The following is a 22,945-nucleotide window of genomic DNA, read 5'->3' as shown; positions in this document are numbered from 1 at the left end:
AGCGGAAGAAGTAATGAGCTCATTGTAGCCTAATGTAGCGGAGTAAGAGTACAGTTTCTTCTTCACAAATCTACTCAAGTAAAAGTAAAAAGTATAGTGATTTAAAACTACTCCTAGAAGTATAATTTTTTCAAAAACTTACTTAAGTAAATGTAACGGAGTAAATGTAACTCGTTACCACCTCTGGTGCTAACCACTTTAGCTAATACTACATCAGCTAGCTGTTTCTCCAACTTCGGTCAGTACAAGGCAGGATTAGCCGGGAGACTTCTTCCAACTTTGCGTGGAATACCTGCAGACGAGGGACATGTAAGTAGTTCTATACAATTTCTTTTGTAAATTAGGGTGAACTCGTGTGTTGTAGCAGTGTTTTGCCATTGAGAACGAGGTGGCTAACTGCTAACAGCGCTAGCTTCTAGCTAGTAGGCCTTACCTAGCTACTGCGCGTGTGTGACTCCCAACAAAGATGGGATAGAAGTGAGATGCCTCACTCTGTAGCTAAAACAGAGACCCCAACACACAGGGTGAAAAGAGGAACTGCAGCAATGTGCAGTACAACAAAAATATGGTGTTTTTTAAAAATTATACCATGTAAACCTATTCTGGTACTTCAAAATACAATTATGAACCTGAAAATGAGCATAATATGGGCACTTTAAATTGTGGGGGTATAAAGAAGAGCACCCAGCAAAAGCAGTTCTGAAAAATGCGAGCTAATAGCTATAATAATTTGGGCACTACAGTGGGTGGAGGAAGTACTGCAAAAAAGAGCGGTCATATGTTCACAGCCTCATTATTAAAAACTCTGAACCTGCAAACAGAAACAAACTGTTCAACATGTACTTTTGGACTGTCTTCAATACAAAAATGAAAGAGAACAGTTGTTCACTGCGCTATGTCACATGGGAATATAGAACATGACATTGAGATCCTTACTAAATCCCCCTGAATATCAATTTGAGATAGTGGAAGCCGCAACAGCACTACTCCACTGAATTTGACAATACTTTAGAATGTTACTTAAACTGTCCTGTGAGAGGCAGCAATTTGCCGCAAGGCTGCCGGAAAGCCAGAAGAAGAAGAAGAAGAAGAAGAAGAAGAAGAAGAACTGTTTTCAAACGAGCGTAGGAAGCCATAGAGGCGGTAGAAGAAGGGAATCGCATTTATTATTTTTCAGGTTTGCTTTAACATATAGTTTTTCTAATGGATTTAGAAACTGGAACGTACGAACCAGGATTTGTTGGAATACGGTTTTGTCAAGAATGGTGAGTTTGTGGCCGAATAGAGGTTAATCTGTACTAACGTTAGCTAGCTATCTAACGTTAGCTAACGTTACTTGTTAAAGCTAAACGCATGTTAACCTAACGCTGTCTTAATCAATAGCTAACGTTGCGTCTTATTTTAAAAACGAATTGAAAATGTAGGGATCCCACTATAAAAGCTGACTTTGTTTTTCCAGTAACAACATGTTATACCCCAAAGAAGACAAGGAGAACCGTATCCTGCTTTATGCGGTAAGTAATGTTAACGATCTGGTCCTGTAGAAAAGCCCAAATTGATTTTCCCTTTTTTTTTGTTTTCTTAGCTATCGAAGTTGGCTCATGCACCAGTTTGAGTCAGTCAAATGTAGTGTGTCTGTGGAGTGCAATGCATTAGTGATGAAAACAGGGATCACTCTAAACATGCTGATGGTAATATTGACATAACATAGTCCTGTCCTGTGATAGGTTGTTGTTGGTATTAACTCTTACAGAGCTAAAAAGTAAAAGTCTAGAGGGGTGGCTTGTCGTAATATAGTACAGCAGTGACATTAAATGTCCATTGTATGCCTGTAATAAGTTGCGCAATGACCTTTTTGTTGAACTCAACCCACAGTGCAGGAATTGTGACTACCAACAAGAGGCAGACAACAGCTGCATCTATGTCAACAAGATCACCCACGAGGTTGAGTAAGTAAAAGAAACCACAGTGCTGCATAAAGTACCAACTTCTTGATTTGCTTGAAATTGATCAATATGTCATACTGCTGTTCTCAATGCAGTTTTAAAGACTTGACACTCCCTGAATATCTTGTTGTTGCTGACTTCCAGCTATAGTGTTAAGTGTACACAGGAGTCAGGACCCTGTCTGTCTTTCAGAAACAGGCTAACATTTTTTCATTCTGGTTGTTTCCTGGTCACTGACAAATCAAGTTAAAAGCATTATCCAGACACTTTCAGATACAGCATTTAATGGGATAATAATACGAAAGTCAGTGAAAGAGAATCACATTGACTTTAATTGTGCACATTCAGACTGCAGAAATTACTTATTTTGTTTACAATGGTGTAAATACATATTGAGTGACTACACATAAAGCTAAACATTTCTAACAGGGCACCTCTGTAATGCCCACAATACTAACATTACATTGCACATTTACGTAATGTCAGTCACTGAGGGCTAATTGTTGGAAAGTTATCTAGCATCTTGCTTCTGTTTTGTTTTTTTCAGTGAGTTGACACAAATCATCGCTGATGTATCTCAGGATCCAACACTCCCGAGGACAGAGGACCACCCCTGTCCCAAGTAAGTTTTACCATAATAAGTCAACCTCATTCGTTCTCTCTGGAGTTTCCTAATTGTTCATCTGTGTTTCACTATGTAGCTAAAACAGAGAGCTCAACACACAGGGTGAAATAAGTCGCTGCAGCAATGTGCAGTACAACAAATATATGGTGTTTTCTGAAAATGAAACTACATAAACCTATTCTGGTACAACCTCCAAATACAATTATGAACCTTAAAATGAGCATAATATGAGCACTTTAAATTGATACCTAATTCACAGCAACAAGCTTTTCTATAATTCTTTATGTCTGATATACTAACAAATAATCGAGTTACCCTCATATCATAAACAGAACAAACTTGTGTCTCATTGAAGTCCTCATTCCCACCACTTGACAAATTTAAGCCAAATAGCAACAGGGAATTTAGCCTTTTTTGCCCTGCCATTTTCTGAGAATAATACTGTATCTTTACCTTGCTGGATGATTGACTCTCTTCACCAGCTACACATTTACTTCACCACTTTTCCATCTTGAAATGGGCAGGTAGTAGACAACTAGTTTCTGGCTGTCCAAAGATTTATATGGGCAAGGGGGGCTGGAACATTGTGAGTGCAAGTGCACCAGCATATGTGTCCTTGAGGCACACTACCATCCTTTTGGACTTTGACTGATTGTGAAATGAGACGTAACATTGAGCGACTAACATTGTGCCTGATCATGTCTCTTCCCAGATGCGGTCACAAGGAGGCAGTGTTCTTCCAGTCTCACAGTATGAAGGCTGAGGTATTGATGATTGTTAATAAAACACATAATGCGTGACCTGTTGTCTTAATGTTTGTCCAGGAATATGTTTACTAGTTTTTTGTGGTCAGTGAGGAAACCCTTTTGTCCTGTTGTCCACACAATTTTTTGTTTGGATTTTAAGAATTGAATAGAAGAGCTAATATTTTGAGATGATGTTCTGCTTTTCCTGACAGGATGCTATGAGACTGTACTACGTCTGCACAGCCCCTCACTGTGGACACAGATGGACAGAGTGAAGCTGGTGATAATGAAGAGGTCTAACATGTTCATCTGCAGTATTGCTGTTCACAAAATGATGCAGCTCACATAGTTGTTTTTTACTCTAACTGGGCAGTTTATTGTCAAACTGCAGCACTGCTGATGTTTGTAGACCCTGAAATTATCTTTGTTTGATGACTTGCAGTTTGTCAGACACCATCTTGTGAATATATTGTGTTAATAGTTTTTTTTTATAGCAGTTGACATTTTTTAGATTAAAAAAATCAGTTGTTTCAAATGTCTCAGAGTATTTATTGAAAACATGTAGCAAATACTTGTCATTATAATTATTTACATTAGCATCATTAGGCCTCTTCTGTTTCAGACTTCATAATCATATCAGGGTCATACCACTTCTTGTTTCCTCCCACTGCAAAAGCACATGCGCTATATGATATTGCAAAACAGATACTACTGATTTTTTTTCTTGAAACTCACATGACTCTAAATATAATTTTGAAGCAGTCACGCCACATCTGTGGTAAAGAAACTGCCACAGTGTTTCTCTCGCTGTGTGGAATGTTGACCGTGTCGATTCTACTTCCTTCTTTTTCAAATGCGTATATTCCACAAAAAAAACTGTTGGGCAACTGTAGACTTATCTTCTAGTGATTGACTGAGTATTACTTAACAAACATGACCAGTTGGAATATGATTTGTGTGCACAAACATCCACGTGGAACAAAATAGAAACAAGGAAGGTGTACTTCCCGTGACCACACCTCCAGAAACAGGCTCCTTGATAAGGCAGCTGCACGTCTGCTGCAGTCAAAGGCATCTGTGTAAGGAGGTATGGCACAAAAAGGTATGGCAACAAACTGCTTTACACTACATATATTACATTTCGAAATATTTGTAATTACCACTGCCAATTATATTTTCACTTATGGCATAAGTCAACTTCTTTATTTTGAATATGCTTTTCGTTCAAACCGCTTTTCAGTGACTATTGTTTCAAGGCAGCAGTGGGGAGCAGCTGCCCCTAAAAAAAGGGAGACTCTGAAAGGCTCTGCCCAGAGAGTTGTCATACACCACACTGCCCTCCCTAGATGCAAAGGCCAGAAAGAGTGTATGGACCGCCTTGTCAGCATTCAGAGAGGGCACATGAAAGACAGAGGCTTCGATGACGTTGGATATAAGTGAGTAGCTCTGTTGCCTTCACTGCTCAAACTGTCTAGGCGAATGTCATTTATGAGTGATGTTTATATAGTGTTGTATTTACAATGTATACGTATTGGAGGACATTTAATTATGTCATTCTTCTAATGAGTTTCTGCTTGTTTTTAATGCTATAGGATCCTCGACCATACTTTCTGTGTGTTTCAGTTTTCTTGTCGGAGGAGACGGTGCCGTGTATGAAGGCCGTGGCTGGGGTGTGGTTGGGGCACATGCCAAAGGCAACAATCATGACTCACTGGGGATTGCCTTCATGGGAAATTTCAAAAGTAAGCCCTTAACTTTGTGCGATTAGAGGACAGCACATGTCTAGGTAGGGGTAACAAAAGAGGGGTGCAAAAATTGGAAGTTTCTGTACACTTTCAGGATGGCGTTAAGAAGTCAGATATAACGATAATGCTACTTATTTTGCTTTCAGATGACACACCAAGCACAGAGGCAACGTCATCCGTCAAAAAGCTGCTGCAATCTGGAGTTTCTCAGGGCTTTCTAAACCCAAAGTTTGCCCTGTTTGGGCACAGAGATCTGGGAGACACAGAATGTCCAGGAGAAAAACTGTATGCTGCACTACCACAACTGAGGGGTACCACATAAAGCTCACTGCAGATTCTGATTGTTTTGATTGCAAAAAATTCCCTAGTTTCATATCATAAACAAACCTTCAGCAGCTCTTCGTTAATACCAGATGTGGAATAAACAGGGTGACAGGATGAAGAAGAATTTCGAATAAATACTGACTCATTATTTCTTATCAAATTCTTTTTATTTATGGCTGTCCCCTGAACTAAGGGAAGGTTTGTGACTTTCTTTTACAGCAGAGGGAGCCATCAAATGGGATGAGACCAATAGGCTTTAGAGTGCAAAATGCCTGAAAGTCAATGCACTTTAATTCACATGTAGAAAAATTGTCTTGTTAATTTGATTACATTCTTTCAATCTGTTATGCTACTTTTTAGTTACCTAAGTGCAATATTAATATGGAGGCAAATGCCTTTTTACTTATGAAAGTATTCATAAGTAAAATGCCTTAGGATTATTATTACATTACATTACATTTAGCTGACGCTTTTATCCAAAGCGACTTACAATTGCTATTTGTGTCAGTGGTCGCACGCCTCTGGAGCAACTAGGGGTTAAGTGTCTTACTCAGGGACACATTGGTTGATGTATCACAGTGGGAATTGAACCTAAAACTCCCACACCAAAGACATGTGTCATATCCACTGTGCCATCACCACCCAGATGCTGTTGTTTAAGATGAATATTCACATGGATTTAACCCGTTCTGATGTTAAGCTACAGGTCTTTTTGAAATAAATACCATGTTATTAGCAATATTGTGATTATTTGATTCATTTTTTGCTCACCCTCTCCCACAGAGGACAGGGTTAGCAACAGAGTAGAGCTTGCTGCTTGCGTTTCACAATCTGAGTCATGGGAATCCTCCAAACAGAATTAATTCAAATAATGATAAAATATACTATATCCTACTGTATAATAGGCCTACCAAATTTTCTTTGGAAGGGCTGTATTTTCATGCAAATGACTTCAGGGTGCCACTGCAAAATCACTGTAAACAACACAATATGAAATCTTTAACACAGAAAAAGAACCAAGGAGATTACAAATGTTGAGACAACAGTGCGTGCTTTCTGCAGTGCATGAAACATTCCCAACAAGTGCTCACTTGTGCAGCGCAAGGATTATGCCCTATCAAATTGACTAAGAGAAGGTATAATGGTAACAGATTGTATGTGTAGTTCTGGTCGCCACGTTTAATGTAGTAGAGGTATGTGTCAATCTGTAGGCACATGTCACTATGTAGGGGCCAATCATTTGTTGTACTATTACCAAACATAGTGCGATAGTGGGGTAAACTTTTTTGAAATGTCAAGGTTTATTGCATTTTTAATTTTTAAAAATGCCCTGTCTTTTATATATTAGATTAAATGGATGACTTTCTTCTATGAGCGGTCAGAAACGCAATAAATCTATATTGTATTTTTTCCCAAAAAAGGGAACCTTTCCAAACATATTAATCAAGAGGCCTGTTTTTTTAAGGTTATGCCTTTTTTTTAATTTCCAAAAAGGTTCAGAAACCTCTGCCTCTTTCAGAGCCTGTGCTGTTCTTTATTTGTATAGCAAATCATTTATTCAGTCAAATGAAGAAAAAAAGCAGGTTTTGAACTATTCTCTTGTCAAACTGATATCATTGCACTGACTTTCCTTTTTGTCTTTGGAGTTTGGAAAGAATAGAACCACGCTGTTCTCTGCCTCCATGTGCTGTCTATGAAGCAGGATACCTGGAAAAGTTCTAAATGGAAATGCACAAAAGGGTTTACATGGTTTGATAAGCTATTTACTAAGTCTGGTGCACTAATTGATTTCCAAGTTGCTTCGTTATGGTTCTCAACTGTCTCACTGTCGATGGAAGATGGAAGTAAAGACATTTAGCTTCAGCATCATGAATCTCGGACTATACTGATATTGCACCATTTCTTCCCTCTCTTTAATTGCTACTGTATATTTTTTGTAAATTCTAGTGCAGTGTTATACTGTATACTTAACAGTTACTGTCATTTCTGTTTTTTATTCTTTATAGGTTAAGTGAGTTTTGTACTTGAGAGCAAAGATTAGCCGGAGTCAAATTCTTCTTGTTTGTCTACGCAAACCTGGCCAAAAAAGCTGATCTGATTCTGATACGGGAGCAAATTTAGTGTGTTCAAAAGCTTCAGGTGAAGATAATTGTGAGACAGAGCTGTGATAGGCTGAACATCATCAGAATATACTACATAATACAACATACAAAATAAGTGTGTGTGTGTGTGTGTGTGTGTTTGTGTGTGTGTGTGTGGTGGCCTTTAAACCAGTGCTGTCACAGAAAATTAATAAAAGACCCTGACTCAAATCCCCCCCTGGCCATGTTTCACTCTCTTCTGGATCCTTTATAGGCAGGAGTGTTGTACCTTGTACCTAGCAACACCATAGAGTGTCAAGTTTGTACTGTACTGTGTTATCAAGTGTGCCAAGAACTGTTAAAGTCGTTTCATTTTTATTTACTGCACCTTCCGGTAGACAAAACATTATTTAGCTTGCTGTCTTAACATGCCTCATTCATATCTGATGAGATGAATCACTGCAGCAGCATCTGTGCTTAAATTATGATACATCCAAACAAATAACATTTTGATCAGATTACCACAAATCAACATGGATAAGACAACCTGCAGAGCTTAATATACAGTTTGGCTCCCTACAGAGAAAGTTGGGCCCAGACCTTTCATCTGCCTGGTGAGTAATGCATTTCATTTGGAGTAGTTAATTAAGTGATTTCAAAATAAAATCTGCTAAAAGGTGCATTTTTTCTCACGATATTGAGACGTTTTGAATCTTGCAATAACAGGTTTAGAAATAAGTGTAATCACCTTGCCCTATTTTTTTTAAATGTTGTATGTTTAGGCCTATTACTGACAAGATCGTTCAGGCTACATCTACTTCTTTCTTTTATAGGCATTTTGCCAAATCGTGGTGTCAACAAAGGGGCGCAGAGAGAAACCGCGGCCAGCCCAGAGGGCAAGGCGCGGGTTAAATTTCATGAGTCACGGAAGTATTATAATTAAACCCGAGAGTTCACCGATCAGTCACACAGATTGACTGCATTTTATCCCGGGTTCAAACGTCTCTTTGCACGGTTTGGGCTAAATTATTATTGAGTTTACCTTGCATTTTTATTTTAATGACATAGAAGTGCCTATGCCAATAAAACATTGAGTCACATATGTTCTTTGATTTGATCGAGAAACGTGATCACACATCTTTATTGAGTTAAATTAATTATGTTTTCTAAAATGAGGATGAGAGTAGCCTAGGGCACATGCACAAATTATGCCTCCAAATGTAACGCACTACTTTTTATGGTAACGAGTCCTGAGCTGCTGTGATCATGCGCATTTGTTGTCACGCTGTCTGACCGGTGCGTCTTTGGCTCTTCGCCTCTTTGAAGGAGCGCATCTTTGCTCTGTGGGTTCAGTGACGCGCTCTGCTCTGCTCTGATCACCGGACGCCTGTGAGGATTTTAGTTGTAACTTTAATCTTTAAGATGGAGGAATTGAAAACTTCGGACCGATTTTTTCACAAGTCCTTCAGCATCAGCAGCCTGTTGTTGAGACGAGAGGGAGTGATGGGTGACCAGGAGTATCCTTCTCAGTCCCAGAAACTGCGCTCCGCACATTCAGAGAAATCCAGTCAAGAGGAAAAGTTTGACAGTGAAAAGAACTGCGAAACCCCCAAACTGTGCACTAAAGCGGAAACCAAACCGGTGAGTGCAAATGGAAAACGAGAAGGAAATAAGGGAGACTTAAAAAAAGACGTTGGAGCAGAAGAAAGCGTTAAGCCTGAGAAACCTCCTTTCAGTTATAACGCGCTTATCATGATGGCTATCCGCCAGAGCCCGGAACGCAGGCTCACGCTCAATGGTATCTATGAGTTTATCATGGACAATTTTCCATACTACCGACAGAACAGACAAGGGTGGCAAAATTCAATCAGGCACAACTTAAGTCTGAATAAGTGTTTCGTTAAAGTGCCACGCCACTATGATGACCCGGGTAAAGGCAACTACTGGATGCTGGACCCCTGCAGTGAGGACGTCTTCATAGGTGGCACATCAGGAAAACTCCGGCGCAGGGCCGCAGCTGGCTCCAGGACCAAGCTTGCACTAAAAAGGGGAGGAGGTCGTCTGATGTCTTCCAGCACTGCAACCAGCGTGACCTTGGCCGCAGCAGGTTCATTTTACTGGCCGGTGCCGCCGTTTCTGCCTCTCCAAACACCAGTGCGCACTCACCTGGGCGCAGGGACTTATCTGAGAGCTCACCCCCGCTTCCCAAACCACGCCACATCGATGGTTTCACAGCGGTCCCGGTTGAGTGCAACAAGTGCTGTAGACGCCGCCGACCGGTTCGTGCAGACGCACCAGGAGATGTCTTACATTGGACTCAGTTGCGCGCAATCCCGACGCCATCAGATTGGCACCGCCTGCACCGCTTTCTCCACATCCATCCCCGCATGTCCCCTGCCGCTGTCGGATCCATACTCTTTTAACATGATCTCCGGACAAGCCAGCTACTTTTACTCTCACCAAATACCTTGTGCCGCAACGTTTAGTCCGTGCCAAGAGGAGTGCGCCTCTTCCAAGACATCTCCGGGACAATTTGTATCCAAGAACGGCCACTCAGACCTCGGGGGGTTCTGTAATGACTTTCGAAATTACTGCCCTCAAGTCAGTTCAAGCCCTTCATCTTGGAATATAGAAAAATAGAGTGACAGTCATTGTACCCGCTATCTAAGATTTAAAACATTGCTGTAGAATTTAGATGAACACAGTTGGTAAATAAAAGGCCAGAGCATCCTACTTAAAAGAGTACTTGCAGATTGGATTTTCTTGAGTTTATGAAAAGCCTGGTAAATGAAAAATAGTCCGCAATATTTCCCCAATAATGTCTTTGCGTTACAGTGAAAGATTCCTAAATTGAAATAGGAAATGTTTTTGCACTGGCCTTGTATTGTTTCATCAGAACGCGTGTTGTAAAATGTGTCAGATTAACAAAAGATAGCTGATACATGAACAACATGAGTCAGGGTCTCACGTACATTGATATTTAAACCGGGCTTATTCTGACACACACATATATATATAGGCTAGTCTTGATTGCGCATTTGTTTTTTTTAAACATCAGTGTAACCAGGAACCGGGTCAAATCGTAATTTAAAAAAAATATAATGTTAACTGAAACTATATTCTTGTTTTAGAAACAATGCTTTCTACTTTTCTCATTAATTATTTTCCAGATATACATATGCACTTGCCAGTAGTAGAAATTGAAGTGGTTTGCGCGCATGCATGTCACTGTTTGAGGCCTGAATGCCATCATCTGAAATTGTCTGCAAAATACCGAAAAATGTCATTTAAAAAATGAAATAAAATGTTAACGAAATTATGATTCTGTCTGAAGTCATTCATTTTCCAACATGTTGACCGAGACATTTATTAAAAGCTATTAAAATGCGGAGGAAGTTCTGCATGGGTGAGTATAGTTCCAGCTAACTTAATAAAAAAAAAATGTAATGCAATTATTTTTAGTCCAAGGAGGTGAAATCGTTTTAAAATATTAAATAAGTATGGCCTACTGTGAATGGACGAAAAACAAAATACAACGTTAAATTTGCTGCATTTATTGTCTTCGATTTGTTAATTTTGCAACTATTTGAATTAGCCTACATGTAATTAAACGATAAATAATGCATTTTTATTGTGTTTTCTATTCACCTCATCAAGGACCTACTGTTGTTGATTTGTTGTTGATCATTTGAGCCCACACAACACGGACGATTCTTTTTGAGTACAATTTGTGAAATCGCGGAGACATGCTGTGATCCTCTACCTGTTTTTGATCAACAGTTCTAATGTGCACCTGAAACTTCTTTCTTGAGGAGGCATCATGTTGAAACAGTGCGCAGACACAGTGTGATGTAACTTCAGCAGGTAGACGTTCCAGTCCCGCTGATCTTATTGATCTGTCTTGTGTTTCACCCGGCGCTGACATCATTAGCTACCTGTTCAACTTTTCCTCACCTCTCCCAGAGATATAAATTCATAAGGAAACAGATGTATGCGGCTACAGATTAGAGCAGCTTTCTGGACCGCTGCCTCCATGGGACAAAAGACTCTTTATATCAAAAGACCCCAGCCCGTCACCCTTCCAAGCCCAGCCACATTCACAGTCGCCTGTGGTTAAAGCAGACTGGGCTGGATCAGGTAACTTCACTGTTGGCAAACTCACAGTCTAGATAAATGTGAAGATTATAATGTTTTATTACTCGCATGAGTAATTGTGGTCGCTGCATAGAGAGCAGAGGACAGAGCTGTGAATCAACAGGTGGTGCGAAGTAGAATTTGGGGGCAGGCGTAAGAAGATACTGTTCGCTGTTAGTGTAATAAATAACCACATTTTTTAACAGCTCTACAATAACCACAGATCTATAAACCCCCCCTGCTACAGATAAATGAACTGTCACTTAACAGAGACAGTTTTGGTGCTGATATCTGTTGCTGTTAATCGTGTGCTGAAGTTACAGACATGCTTTCTATTCTCGATTGTTTTCACTAAGCCCACTTTGTGAAATGTTGCCACCAGAATCAATATTAAGGGGAAAATATGTAAGGGACTGTACGAAAAATTAAAGGGTAAGGAGGAGGAGTCACAAAAGGGGGAGAGTGGTGGACTTTTTTATTTTTAGATAAAAGGATAGTGTACATATTCTTGTAGATCATGGGAGAGTTTTTTATTTTTACAAACACAGATTTATATGTAATTTAATTCTTTGTTTAAGAGATTCATTGTAAAAAAAAAGGTCACATACTTTGAAAAAAGATGCCTTTCCTGTGAGACATGTGAAATGAAGGTGTGTTAGCCATGTGCAGGGGACAAAATCAGATTGTAAGACCAATATGTTCGTTTGTAAATCAGAATATGGAGACAATGAGAAGAAAGCAATGCATTTGGCCATAATCGCATGAATAAAATGCATATAAATTAGATATATTATACATTATTCAGTTGTTTCAGTTGTAGGTAAATCTCTGCTCTCCTAATTGGACAACTGCAAAAGTGTTTTCACATCACTGCAGTCCAAACACATGTAGGCTAATGCCACACTGAGCTCATTTTACAGGCCCACTCTCCACAGTTTTAAGTCTTTTGGCTGAGCTATAGGTGTTGTTAATATAGATATAGTACCCTACAGCTCTGGAAATCAATCCCGCACACTTTCCTGTCTCAACAGCACACAGGCTGCCTTTATCCACATCAAGTGGTTTCCACAGGTAGAGCTGCCACCCTTTGAAATAAGGTGGGTGGGTTGTACACCCCCAGGCGTCTGTCTGTCTCTTGCCAGAAAGCCAATCTCTCAATGTCTCATTGCTGCTGTGAAGATAATATAGCCTACATCCCAGTCCCTCTCTCACACACACACTTTCCTCTCATTCTTGTTGTGTTTAAAGAGCAAAACAAAGACTTATCTGTTTGGGTCTGTGGTATCACTTTGGCTGCTCTCTCTGCCATCTCTTTTCCTGTGACAATTTTTTTTAACAGAAAGGGCTTTTGTTGTTAATGTACTTAAATACGGTATAAATACCACACCCTAAAACAGCAGCCCCACATGCTCATCACCAGCCTGTAATAATCCAAATAGGTATTCAGAAAAAACTGGCAGCAGGCCCTACCTGTTAACTGAACTCAGTAAAACTACTCCATTGCATAATTAAGATTATTGCATTCAAAATTGAGAACATACTGTAAGTATTATCAGAGAAACATACTGTAAGTATTATCAGAGAAAAATACTTAAAGTACCAAAAATAAAAGTAGGCTAGTCACATTATGCTGAATATGGACTTAGTCAGTGTTATTGTACAAAGTATAGTATATAGGCTCTTATTACTAGTATTATTTTATTATACTATTCCATATTATATCCATTATATTACATATCACATGAGTAATATTCTATGTTATATTGCTGCACTATACTCTACCATATTGTTGTGCTATATATATTATTATGTTATGATATAGGCTATTACAACACTGCACCTTTTACTATGTCTCATATTTATCACTATTTCATCATGCACCATAGGCTATACTATGTTAATGTGATGCATCCTTGCAGTATATTCTATTTAATTAAGACTCTGTGGTTCGGTCACTCTATCAGCACCATCACGTCATCTGTTTCAATTTTTTTCTTTTCTATTTTGGTTTATGTACCTCTTATTAATAAATACTAGCTTTATGTATGCATGGTGTTTCTGTTACTGCTGCTGCAACAATCAAAATGTCCCCACTGGGGATCAATGAAGTCTTCTTATTTTATTAATAGGGTTATTATAACTGATGCATTAAGATCAGTATTTTAATGTTGTAGTTGGTCAGGGTGGTGCTATAAAAAAAATTGACTGTAGGCTATCGTAGGCCCACTCTAAATGTTTGCTTTATCAGCTAAATATAGGCCTATAACGCAAATGTCAAATAATTTAGTGGAGAAAATATCTAAAATACTTCTCTTTGAAATGTAGTGGAGAAAACGTATAACGTAGAATAAATGTAAATACTAGATTACAAGTAACTCAACGTTGGACAGTTACAAAGTAATGATGTACATTTTAACGGGACGCGATATTACGAATCCCACTATGGCCACGCCAAGACCCGCCCTTCAATAGCGTTCACACACTACTATTGGCCAGGCGTCCATGCTTACATGTACAGGTCCTATCCCCTGACCAATCCCCTAACCCTAACCTTAACCACTCGAGGTAAAATGCCTAACCCCAACCAATCGAGCTGCTTCGTAGGGCGGGTCTTGGCGTGGCCATAGTGGGATTCGTAATTTTGATAACGGGACCGTAGTAACCCGGTAGTTATTACAACATTTTCAAGCGCGTACTAGTTGACCCGGAAGTAGCTTGATCCACACGAGTATTGAATGCAGATCGTTGCGGATACGAAGGCACCCGGTGGAAACGAGCGGTACACGATCTAAAGAGACTGTTTTCATAAATCAGCGACCATGTACGTATCTCTAATTGTCAGTCAGTCGTTGAGAAAGTATTTATTTTCGGTCTCAGAGCCTGAACTCTGATTCGCAGCAGCGAGAACCACACTTACAATGCTAACAAGGTTAGCTTTTTAGGTAGTCCGCGATAGGAGCCAAGGCCGGTTAGCTGGAGTTGATATAGCTACCGTTATATGTCTTTTCGTTGCTATATACATTCCAGCCCAGCCATGCTACATCTACATTACTGTTAAAATTATAATAAATAATGACCACCTGATCATTTTTTAACTGACGTGGTTCAAATGGAAAAATTGCGAGTCCGGAGGCACACAATAGCATTGATATAAGCTAACGTTAGCTAGCTAGCCAAATGGTAGCAAGCACTAACGTTACAGTGTTTTAGCACGCGTTGTCTTGCATGCGATACGTTACGTTGTTACAGCTTGTAATAAAATATATCATAAATGTGACGTTAGTTTTTGATGCTAGAGCCTTGTCCGTATCATGTGTTAGTAGACAGGTTCCCTTAGTCTGTGTGTGTTTAGGCTGAAAACTGATGTAATTCCAGTGTTCAGGTAACGTTAGCCTACATACCAATTTACTTTTGTCATACAGTATGGTAACTTATATGGTCCAAGTCTATAAATGTGGAGTTAGCTGGTATCCAAGATAGGCAATGCATCTTAAGAAAATTGCAGAGTAAAGAGAAAAAGAAATCAATAATCAAATTTATATATGATTAACATTTTGTATTGGTATTGTTGTGTCGTTTTCAGGAGTCTCTTAACAAAGCCTAAGTCAGAGATGACCCCCGAAGAGCTCCAGAAACGAGAGGAAGAGGAGTTCAACACTGGCCCTCTGTCGGTGCTCACACAGTCCGTCAAGAACAACACTCAGGTTCTCATTAACTGTCGCAACAACAAGAAGCTGCTCGGAAGAGTCAAGGCTTTTGACAGGTACTGAGCCCGCTCACTGACTTGTTACTTTACAGTAGAAAAAAGAAAGTTCTCTGCGCTTCTGCAATCCGGTGCAACCAGGGCAGGACAGGTCAGTGTAGAAAACGGGGGGGGGATCGCAGGTGCAGCGCAGATGTCTTAGTTTTTTTATTTAATAAGGTGCATAACAGTGACTAGCGTTTGTAGGTTACATCTTGATGAAGATGTAACCTACATAGTGGACGAGATTTGTTCATTCACATTATCGATGCCCCCTAAAATGACCATATGAGGCTACATGTTCCGCTCTCTGTGTGGATGAGTTTCATTCACAAAAATGTTACTAAAGAGTAAAAAGAAAGCTTTCAAAGTTTCAGGTCCTGCTGTCAGTAGGCAACTGTCTAAAAAACCAAAAACTCTTAGTAAGTTGTCAAGCCTTCATGGTGATAACATAGTAAGCAACAATACTCATTTAGCACTACGTTTGAGTTATATATTTTATTTCAGTTTCATATTTAAACTCTACATTAACCCTTGTGTGGTGTTCATACTTTTGTTACACAGCCAATGTTCCCGGGTCAGGTGGACCCACCACATTATTAGGCTTTTAAATCAATACAGCCATAACAATTTATGTAAAAATACTTAATAGATGTTTACTTTACCTCAATTACCACTGATATATACATAATTTATGGTTCATATTTGCCATTTACCCCGTGAGATCACATTTATGATCATATGATCGTTTTTGTGAGAAAACAAGGAAATTCCATTATAAAAAGGTAAAAAATAATAGAAACAAGATTTTTGGATCATTATTGGTGCTTAATGACTAACTGATTAACTTAATCAGAACAGGTGAAAGTGCTTCAAATGTAACAATTTTGTAACTTTGTGTGGGAATAGCAGGTTCAGAAAGACAACATTACCACACAGACACCTACACTCAGACACACACACATACAGATGCATAGACACACAGACACACACATAGCCAGCCCAGTTAGGAGGAGGACACAGTTCATAGCACCTACAATTATTACACTGGTCCAGTAGACCTGAACACCTCATATGTAATAGTTATGTGTACCGTGTGCAGTCATTGAAAATAAGTTATTTTTTATGTTCTTCACAGAAAATGAGCCAAAGCCAATGAGTTAGAAGAAATAATAAATAGCATAATTTTTCTTTTAGCAAACATTAAAAACGGGTCCCACAGACCCGAACACCACAGGGATAGGGATTATAATTCTTAAACTAGTATTTTTCCTCTGTGGAGAAAGGTAGATTATCTGTACATGGCTCGTATGACAGGTCTGAATTTTGTTTGTACCTAAGAGAAAATTCAAAGTCAAAATTATTCTCTTCAATCACATTATCATCTTAATGAATCTGTATTAGTTTTGTTGTTGTTGTTGGATGAGCCCATTGTCTTTTCAGAGTTTGAAGAGTTTTTTTTTTTTTCCCTTAGTGATACTATGTTTCAATGTTTTACTCCCTCACTATCATTTTAGGCACTGCAACATGGTCTTGGAGAATGTGAAAGAGATGTGGACGGAAGTTCCCAAGAGCGGGAAGGGAAAGAAAAAGTCTAAGCCAGTGAATAAGGACCGCTACATTTCTAAAATGTTTCTGAGGGGAGACTCTGTCATCATCGTGCTGAGAAATCCTCTGATCACAGGAAAATGAACTCTTTATAGGCGTCTAGCTGAATAGGTCGGAGAGCCCCTTTTCTTATCCTCTTGTTTTCTTTTTGTTGAATTAATTAAAGGTGGACTGTCATTAATCTACACCTCTTTGTTTTGTTGCTGTTTTGTTGTTGGATCATTGCAGTCACTATTGTATTGTAACATACATAGTGTCAAAAGGATGTCTGTACTTTTTGGAGAGTTTTGCGTTAACAGAAGTCCTCTGTATTTTTCATTTTAATAATAAAAGTGATGAATAGATTCAAGCATTGTGGAGGTCCTTTTTTTGCTTTAAGCTTCCAAGTTTCTCCCTGCTTTGAAAACATTTAAAGCTAGTTTGATAAACTGTTTCTATGTTTAAAAAAAAAGAAAAGAAAATGTATTATCAATCTCATTAATTTTTTATTATTGAATATTTGGGGATTGTATTATAGTGTTTCCATTCTTCTAACCTAAATATTGTTAATGTATGTGTATATATATATATATATATATATATATATATATATATATATATATATATATATATATATATATATTTTTTTTTATCTCTCTCATCTATTGCACACCACATCAGATGTATCAGAGAAAGCTTTGGCAAAAAGTTGTTTTTACTCCCATTTTTTCTCGGGTATCCTTGCCAGCCTACCATTCTCCCCTTCCACCCGCTGTCACCCTTTCACTCTCCCCTGACAGCATCTTAGGTGTCGGGCTTGATTTCAGTCGGCAGCGCTCAATATGCGACAAACTGCCGTTTAAAGGCCCGCTGCATTATTGATGAGACCAGATGTGCTGACTGTCACTTCACACCCTCATCTCACTCCCATTTCAGGCTGTTCCCCTCCGCCGCTCAGCCCCTCCTGACCACTTAGGTTAATTGTCTTAATAGCTTAACAGAGAGTCTCGCCTTACTTCCCTCTAACAGTTGGCACCTAACCTCTCGCTCTTTGATGCTCTCAAATTTAGTGGTCAAGTGTACAGGATTTTGATTGTGTGAGTAAGCTTGTCTGTGCATTTTACAATTTTGGATAAGCTGAATGGCAATGATTTCTGAATCAAAGTAAAAATCCCATTTGGTTTAGCTTATAAGCCTTATAATTAGAAAATATGTTTGTGTCAAAGAATCTTAAAGTATTCTGTTCCTATTATCTTTACCTTTTAATGTATCATACTTTACGTTACACAATGCGTTTACTACTCTCACTGTTGACCATAGCGTGTCTAAGGCCAGCACCTGTGAAGGCCTTACTGATATACAGCTCTCAGGTGAAGCCTGCTGGCTCATAAAGGGGACTTAGCCACCAGGATAATCCACCTGAGCAATGAATTTGAAATGCAGTGAACTTGTTATGACATTTCTAGGACTAATGTAAAGGTTTCTTTTGCACTCCTGCTCCAGGCAAATCTTGACTTATACCAAAGGTGTTAAGGAGATCGCGTTGCAAGGGCCGGAAAACGTAAAAGGTTTTGCGCTGCCAGCCTGAGGCGTAAGGAAACACAGCGGATGCTTAGGGCCCTGCAGCCACCAGGAGGAACCCACATGAGTCAACCACTTGCTGCTTTTGCACTTTCTATAAAAGTAAAATTACTAAACAGATGTTAGCTGGGTCATCTAATCTCAGTGAGAAATGTGCTAATAAAGGATGCATTTTAAAGAAAACAGGCAAAACTAATTGAAATGTATGATTTAAAAAGTGATTTCATTTTAAGGTGCTCTGAGTATTTTGACATTGCCAAGTTAATTTCAACCTGCTGTTTTGTGGGGAGAAAAACACGAAAGTGGTTACCCTTAGCTTGAATGCTTTGTTACTGTTTGTTATTTTTCTGGACACCACATTGCTAATGTACTTTTCCCTTCGTAATGTCTAGGGCCATGGAATCTGTAGCATCACCGGGCCCCCAGAGTAACATTTGACATTTATATGTAAGCTTGATCTGCTGTTACTGTGACTAACACAACTAAATGTTTATCCTTACTGTTAGACGTGTGTTCCAGCTGTGACGTGACAGCTATTGTTTAGACATTCAGCAGAGAAATACGGTAAGATTTTGTAATTTGATGAGACACTTCATTTATTCAGCCTACTTCTCTTATGTCTTATATATCTTACTATATTTGGTAATAAATTGTAAGTGTTCAACATGCATTTAAGTTGTTTGGTTCTGCATATTGATTTTAGGAGCGGAACAAAAACATGAATTTTAGTACAAATTAATTAGTCAATGTGTCACAATTTATAGTTAAGTTCTCATAGTCATCCAGACATGTAGAGAACTGGAGGCCTGGGGACTCTGGCTGGCAGATACACTTTTAATAATATACAATAAGAAAATAATAGAAAATTATTGATATGAGGGTTACAGTAGGGGTTCCATTCATATTGGGATTTAAATGTGTTCTATACAGTATATTATCTCTCAAAAAAAATAATGTTTTGCACTGCAACAGTTTTTGTTAGAGAGCTAAACCTCCTAATGTGATTATTCATTCCAGCAGCAGTCTGATCTCACAGGAAATCCCTATTTGCTTGATGTCTGATATCTACAAAAAGTAGCAAACTGTGTGGACTCAATACATCTCAACTGGATACGTTTACTGTCAACATAACCCCCAAATTAAGGATGCACCAAGGAAAATACAAATGCGTAGAGAAATATTACAACAAATGAGGTGGAGAGAGCAAGGTCTCGGTTGCACTGTTGCATTCTCGTGCTGATGCCAAATTCAGTCTATTTACGAAAAGTGATCCATTAGGCTATAGTTCTGACACACAAAAGTGCACAGACAATGCAACAATGAAAACAGCTATGTACAGGCCTTTGCAATATAGCTAAAGCCACCTGGTTATGCTGAATTACAAAGACAGCCCATGGCTGGTCATGCAGGACTGTGTTGACCAACTTTCCTATCAGGTCCTGCGTTTATTCAAATGGGCCTTTTTGTTTTGCTAAAGCTGGCAAAAGTTTTTCAGAAGCGTTTGCTTCAGAAGACGAAGTTAGGCATGTCAAGCTAAATGAGCAGCTGCTTGTCGGGCTGCATGGTGGCCACCAGTGGAAGCCCACAGAATGTGTATAGGCTATAGGCTGTAGGTCCTCAATAAACTTGACCTAGCTCTGTAACATTGGTTTGGAAAAACAGTTCCCCTCACAGTTGCAGCATCCTGGGACAAAGAACTGTCACATACTAGCTGGTGGGTCTATTTGGAGATGCCTGAGATAAAAACAACTTTAGGGACCTCATTTGTTGGGTATCATCGTGCACTTTTCTCATGTTACTTCACTCATCTCAAAGACACTTCAAGAAGTCTCTTTCCCTCCAGATTTTGGGAGGGGGTGAGCGATCCATGAGCAGGAAGGCAGATGTTTTATTCAGTAGGTAAGCGATAAGAGGGGGGAAGTGTGATTATGATAGCGATCGGCCATGCATCGATACTCGGGCCTCCGGGCAACGTGACACCGCGCAGCGCATCGCATCGATCGGGGCCCGGTAACCGGAGCCGCCGCCGCAATTTGTTTTCAAGCAGAGCCACGGTCCGGGTGTCGGAGCCGCGAGGCCAGGTGGATGAGGAAGGGTATCAGCTCTGTAAACACACAAACACTGCCTTCACTCGTCTCTTTTTAAGTGTGAATGACAGTAACTGCAAGGACACGGTCAGTGACAGCCAAAACAAGAGGGATCAGGTGTATCGAGCTGCTGCAGTAGACCCAGGCCTATTTACAAACACTACTGCTGGAGTGGCAAAGAAAGTGGGCTCAACTAGCATAAACATTTTTATATTGATACAGGCTTAATCATTATACTTGGTGATAGATGATATTATTAGGCTACAAAATCCATTCAGTGTCTTTTCATGATGTTGCAGGACTAGGGTAGGGGTACAAAACATTGATGATGTATCGATTCAATCCTCAGCGGATACAAAGTGAAAATATTGATACATATCGTCATCTTTAAGATGCACCTTTTTTGAAATTCAAACTTTATATTTATTATTTTTATTAAAAAGAGTAGTTTGTTTTTGAAAGAGCTCAGTAATGAAATTGACTAATCATATTTGAGTTGCTTTTTGTAAATATTTATGAATGGAACTGACTGTGTTAAATGTATCTTCTCGTATCGATTGCAGGTTCCTGAATTGAATCGAATCGTTTGTGATATCAGTAAATATTGTGATATTGTTGTCCAAAGAATCAATATTATATTGTATCTTGATAAAACGTTTGATTTACACGACTACTAGCAGGGCCTTAGTCTCAGCCCAGTCAGGATTTTACCCATGAGTCCAAATTTCCCCAGCAAATTTGTAGCTTATTTAAATATATGTTTTATTTAAAAAAAAAGATGTTTAAATCACAAATTCCACATTTTATTTAATTTTTTTCATGAAAGTTTCAACAAGCTTGTAGACTACATTTTATTTCCCTAACATTACAGATCAAACTGTTGACCTTGGCAGTTCCTTCTTGACCTTGGTGTAACAGCTGACAAAACAATCTCAACTCAAAGTCCACTTACTCAAAATGACTGTATCACATTTTCCATGACAAGCGGCCATAATACAGTAGTTAGATGTTCAAACTTTCCATTATCCTGAACACTTTAAGGATTTGTCCTCCATGTTTGCTGTGGGTGATGGGGACTACTGAATCCCTTTAATTATATCATCTTTTTCAGTGTTTTGCCTAATACAGTCAAATTTGTATCAAATATTTATATATTATGGTATATATATTATATATTTTATATACCAGTGCTCTTCAACGTTTTTTAGGCCAAGGACCCCTTTGCTAAAAGGGAGGCAGAGCAGGGACCATCTACATATTGTATGAAATTGAGTTGCATATTAAACTAGTCCTACAATAACATGTAGCGCCTAAAGCCTTTATAAAATACCCTTTTATGGTGCATACAATACTAGGCTATTAAAATAAGAATTATTGACATATTCATTTATCTTTGGTAATAATATGTTGGACTCATGTATATTTTCATACATACAAAAAAAAAGATAAAAAATAACTTGGGGCCCCCCTGCAGTAACTCTGAGGATCCTCTAAGGGTCCCAGACCCCCTCTTAAAGATCTCTGATTTAGACTACAGAATATCAGAATCAGGCTAAAATATTTCAAGGAAGAATGTACACTTCTTTAATGTCATGTAAATCCCTTGTGTTTGAAGACCTTTGTGTCTTCAAACTATAGGACTGAGGCATTATACCTGGATTCAATTTTTCATTTTTTTATGTTCATATAATATCAAAACTGACTGATAGTTGCTGCAATATTTGTTATGATTATGTCTGAAATGTATTTAGGATAAAAAAATGTCTTTCTTGAGGAAAGGTAGCAGCAAAATGTTCTGTATTTTTATAACCTGTTATTTACCGTTTACTTTCATTCAATTAAACGTTTATTTTATTTTATCTTCAATTCTTATGCCTGACTCTTTTCCAGGGAGACTTCACCAAGATAGACATCAGCACAAATAAAAAAAGAATAGTTTCACACTGATTACACAACATGAGAAAATACAGGAACACAGCAGGAACCTTTCCAGTACACCGCTGTGTGAAATGTCTAGCAGACATTTGTATTTACTAGAGGCTATTAAGGCCATGTTGCCATCTAGTGGATTATAAAAGTAATGTATCAGTTTTACAACAGAAACCATGCTTTAGCTTGACTGAGCCATTTTAATTTTGTGATACAACACATTTACTGGAACTTGAAAGCATCATCATCTTATGCAGTTCATTTATTTATGTATTTATTACAGGGACAGTGCATATTAATAAACATTTCTGTCAATATGCCACAGTTAGTTTTTCATCTGCAGTCCCTAGACAGATGGTAAAAGTCACCCTAAAAGAAAGTAAAAATTTTTTTTTACATTTTTACATAACAATTATAA

At 38.7% G+C, this 22,945-nt stretch overlaps 4 protein-coding genes across 4 annotated transcripts; all 4 read left to right on the top strand.

Annotated features, from left to right (window-relative positions):
* Positions 1–1,054: 1,054 nt before the first annotated feature.
* Positions 1,055–3,852, top strand: polr2i (RNA polymerase II subunit I). Its single transcript, XM_028573840.1, has 6 exons — positions 1,055–1,265; positions 1,460–1,514; positions 1,876–1,949; positions 2,494–2,568; positions 3,284–3,335; positions 3,530–3,852. The coding sequence occupies exons 1-6, from the start codon at positions 1,204–1,206 to the stop codon at positions 3,590–3,592; spliced, it is 381 nt and encodes a 126-aa protein (XP_028429641.1). The 5' UTR covers positions 1,055–1,203; the 3' UTR covers positions 3,593–3,852.
* A 464-nt stretch (positions 3,853–4,316) lies between these two features.
* Positions 4,317–5,805, top strand: pglyrp5 (peptidoglycan recognition protein 5). The gene is made up of 4 exons (XM_028574492.1): positions 4,317–4,419; positions 4,558–4,753; positions 4,941–5,059; positions 5,209–5,805. The coding sequence occupies exons 1-4, from the start codon at positions 4,407–4,409 to the stop codon at positions 5,382–5,384; spliced, it is 504 nt and encodes a 167-aa protein (XP_028430293.1). The 5' UTR covers positions 4,317–4,406; the 3' UTR covers positions 5,385–5,805.
* Positions 5,806–8,889: 3,084 nt separating this feature from the next.
* Positions 8,890–10,107, top strand: foxg1c (forkhead box G1c). Its single transcript, XM_028573991.1, has one exon. It carries the CDS (start codon positions 8,890–8,892, stop codon positions 10,105–10,107), a length of 1,218 nt encoding a protein of 405 aa, XP_028429792.1.
* Positions 10,108–14,282: 4,175 nt separating this feature from the next.
* snrpd2 (small nuclear ribonucleoprotein D2 polypeptide) lies at positions 14,283–17,300 on the top strand. Its single transcript, XM_028573514.1, has 3 exons — positions 14,283–14,422; positions 15,185–15,364; positions 16,861–17,300. Coding segments are annotated over exons 1-3 (357 nt in total). The 5' UTR covers positions 14,283–14,420; the 3' UTR covers positions 17,036–17,300.
* The last annotated feature ends 5,645 nt before the right edge of the window (positions 17,301–22,945 follow it).

Source organism: Perca flavescens, chromosome 3 (assembly GCF_004354835.1).
Source record: "Perca flavescens isolate YP-PL-M2 chromosome 3, PFLA_1.0, whole genome shotgun sequence".
Classification (NCBI taxonomy): Eukaryota; Metazoa; Chordata; class Actinopteri; order Perciformes; family Percidae; genus Perca; species Perca flavescens.
This window is presented reverse-complemented; position numbering and strand designations above follow the sequence as displayed.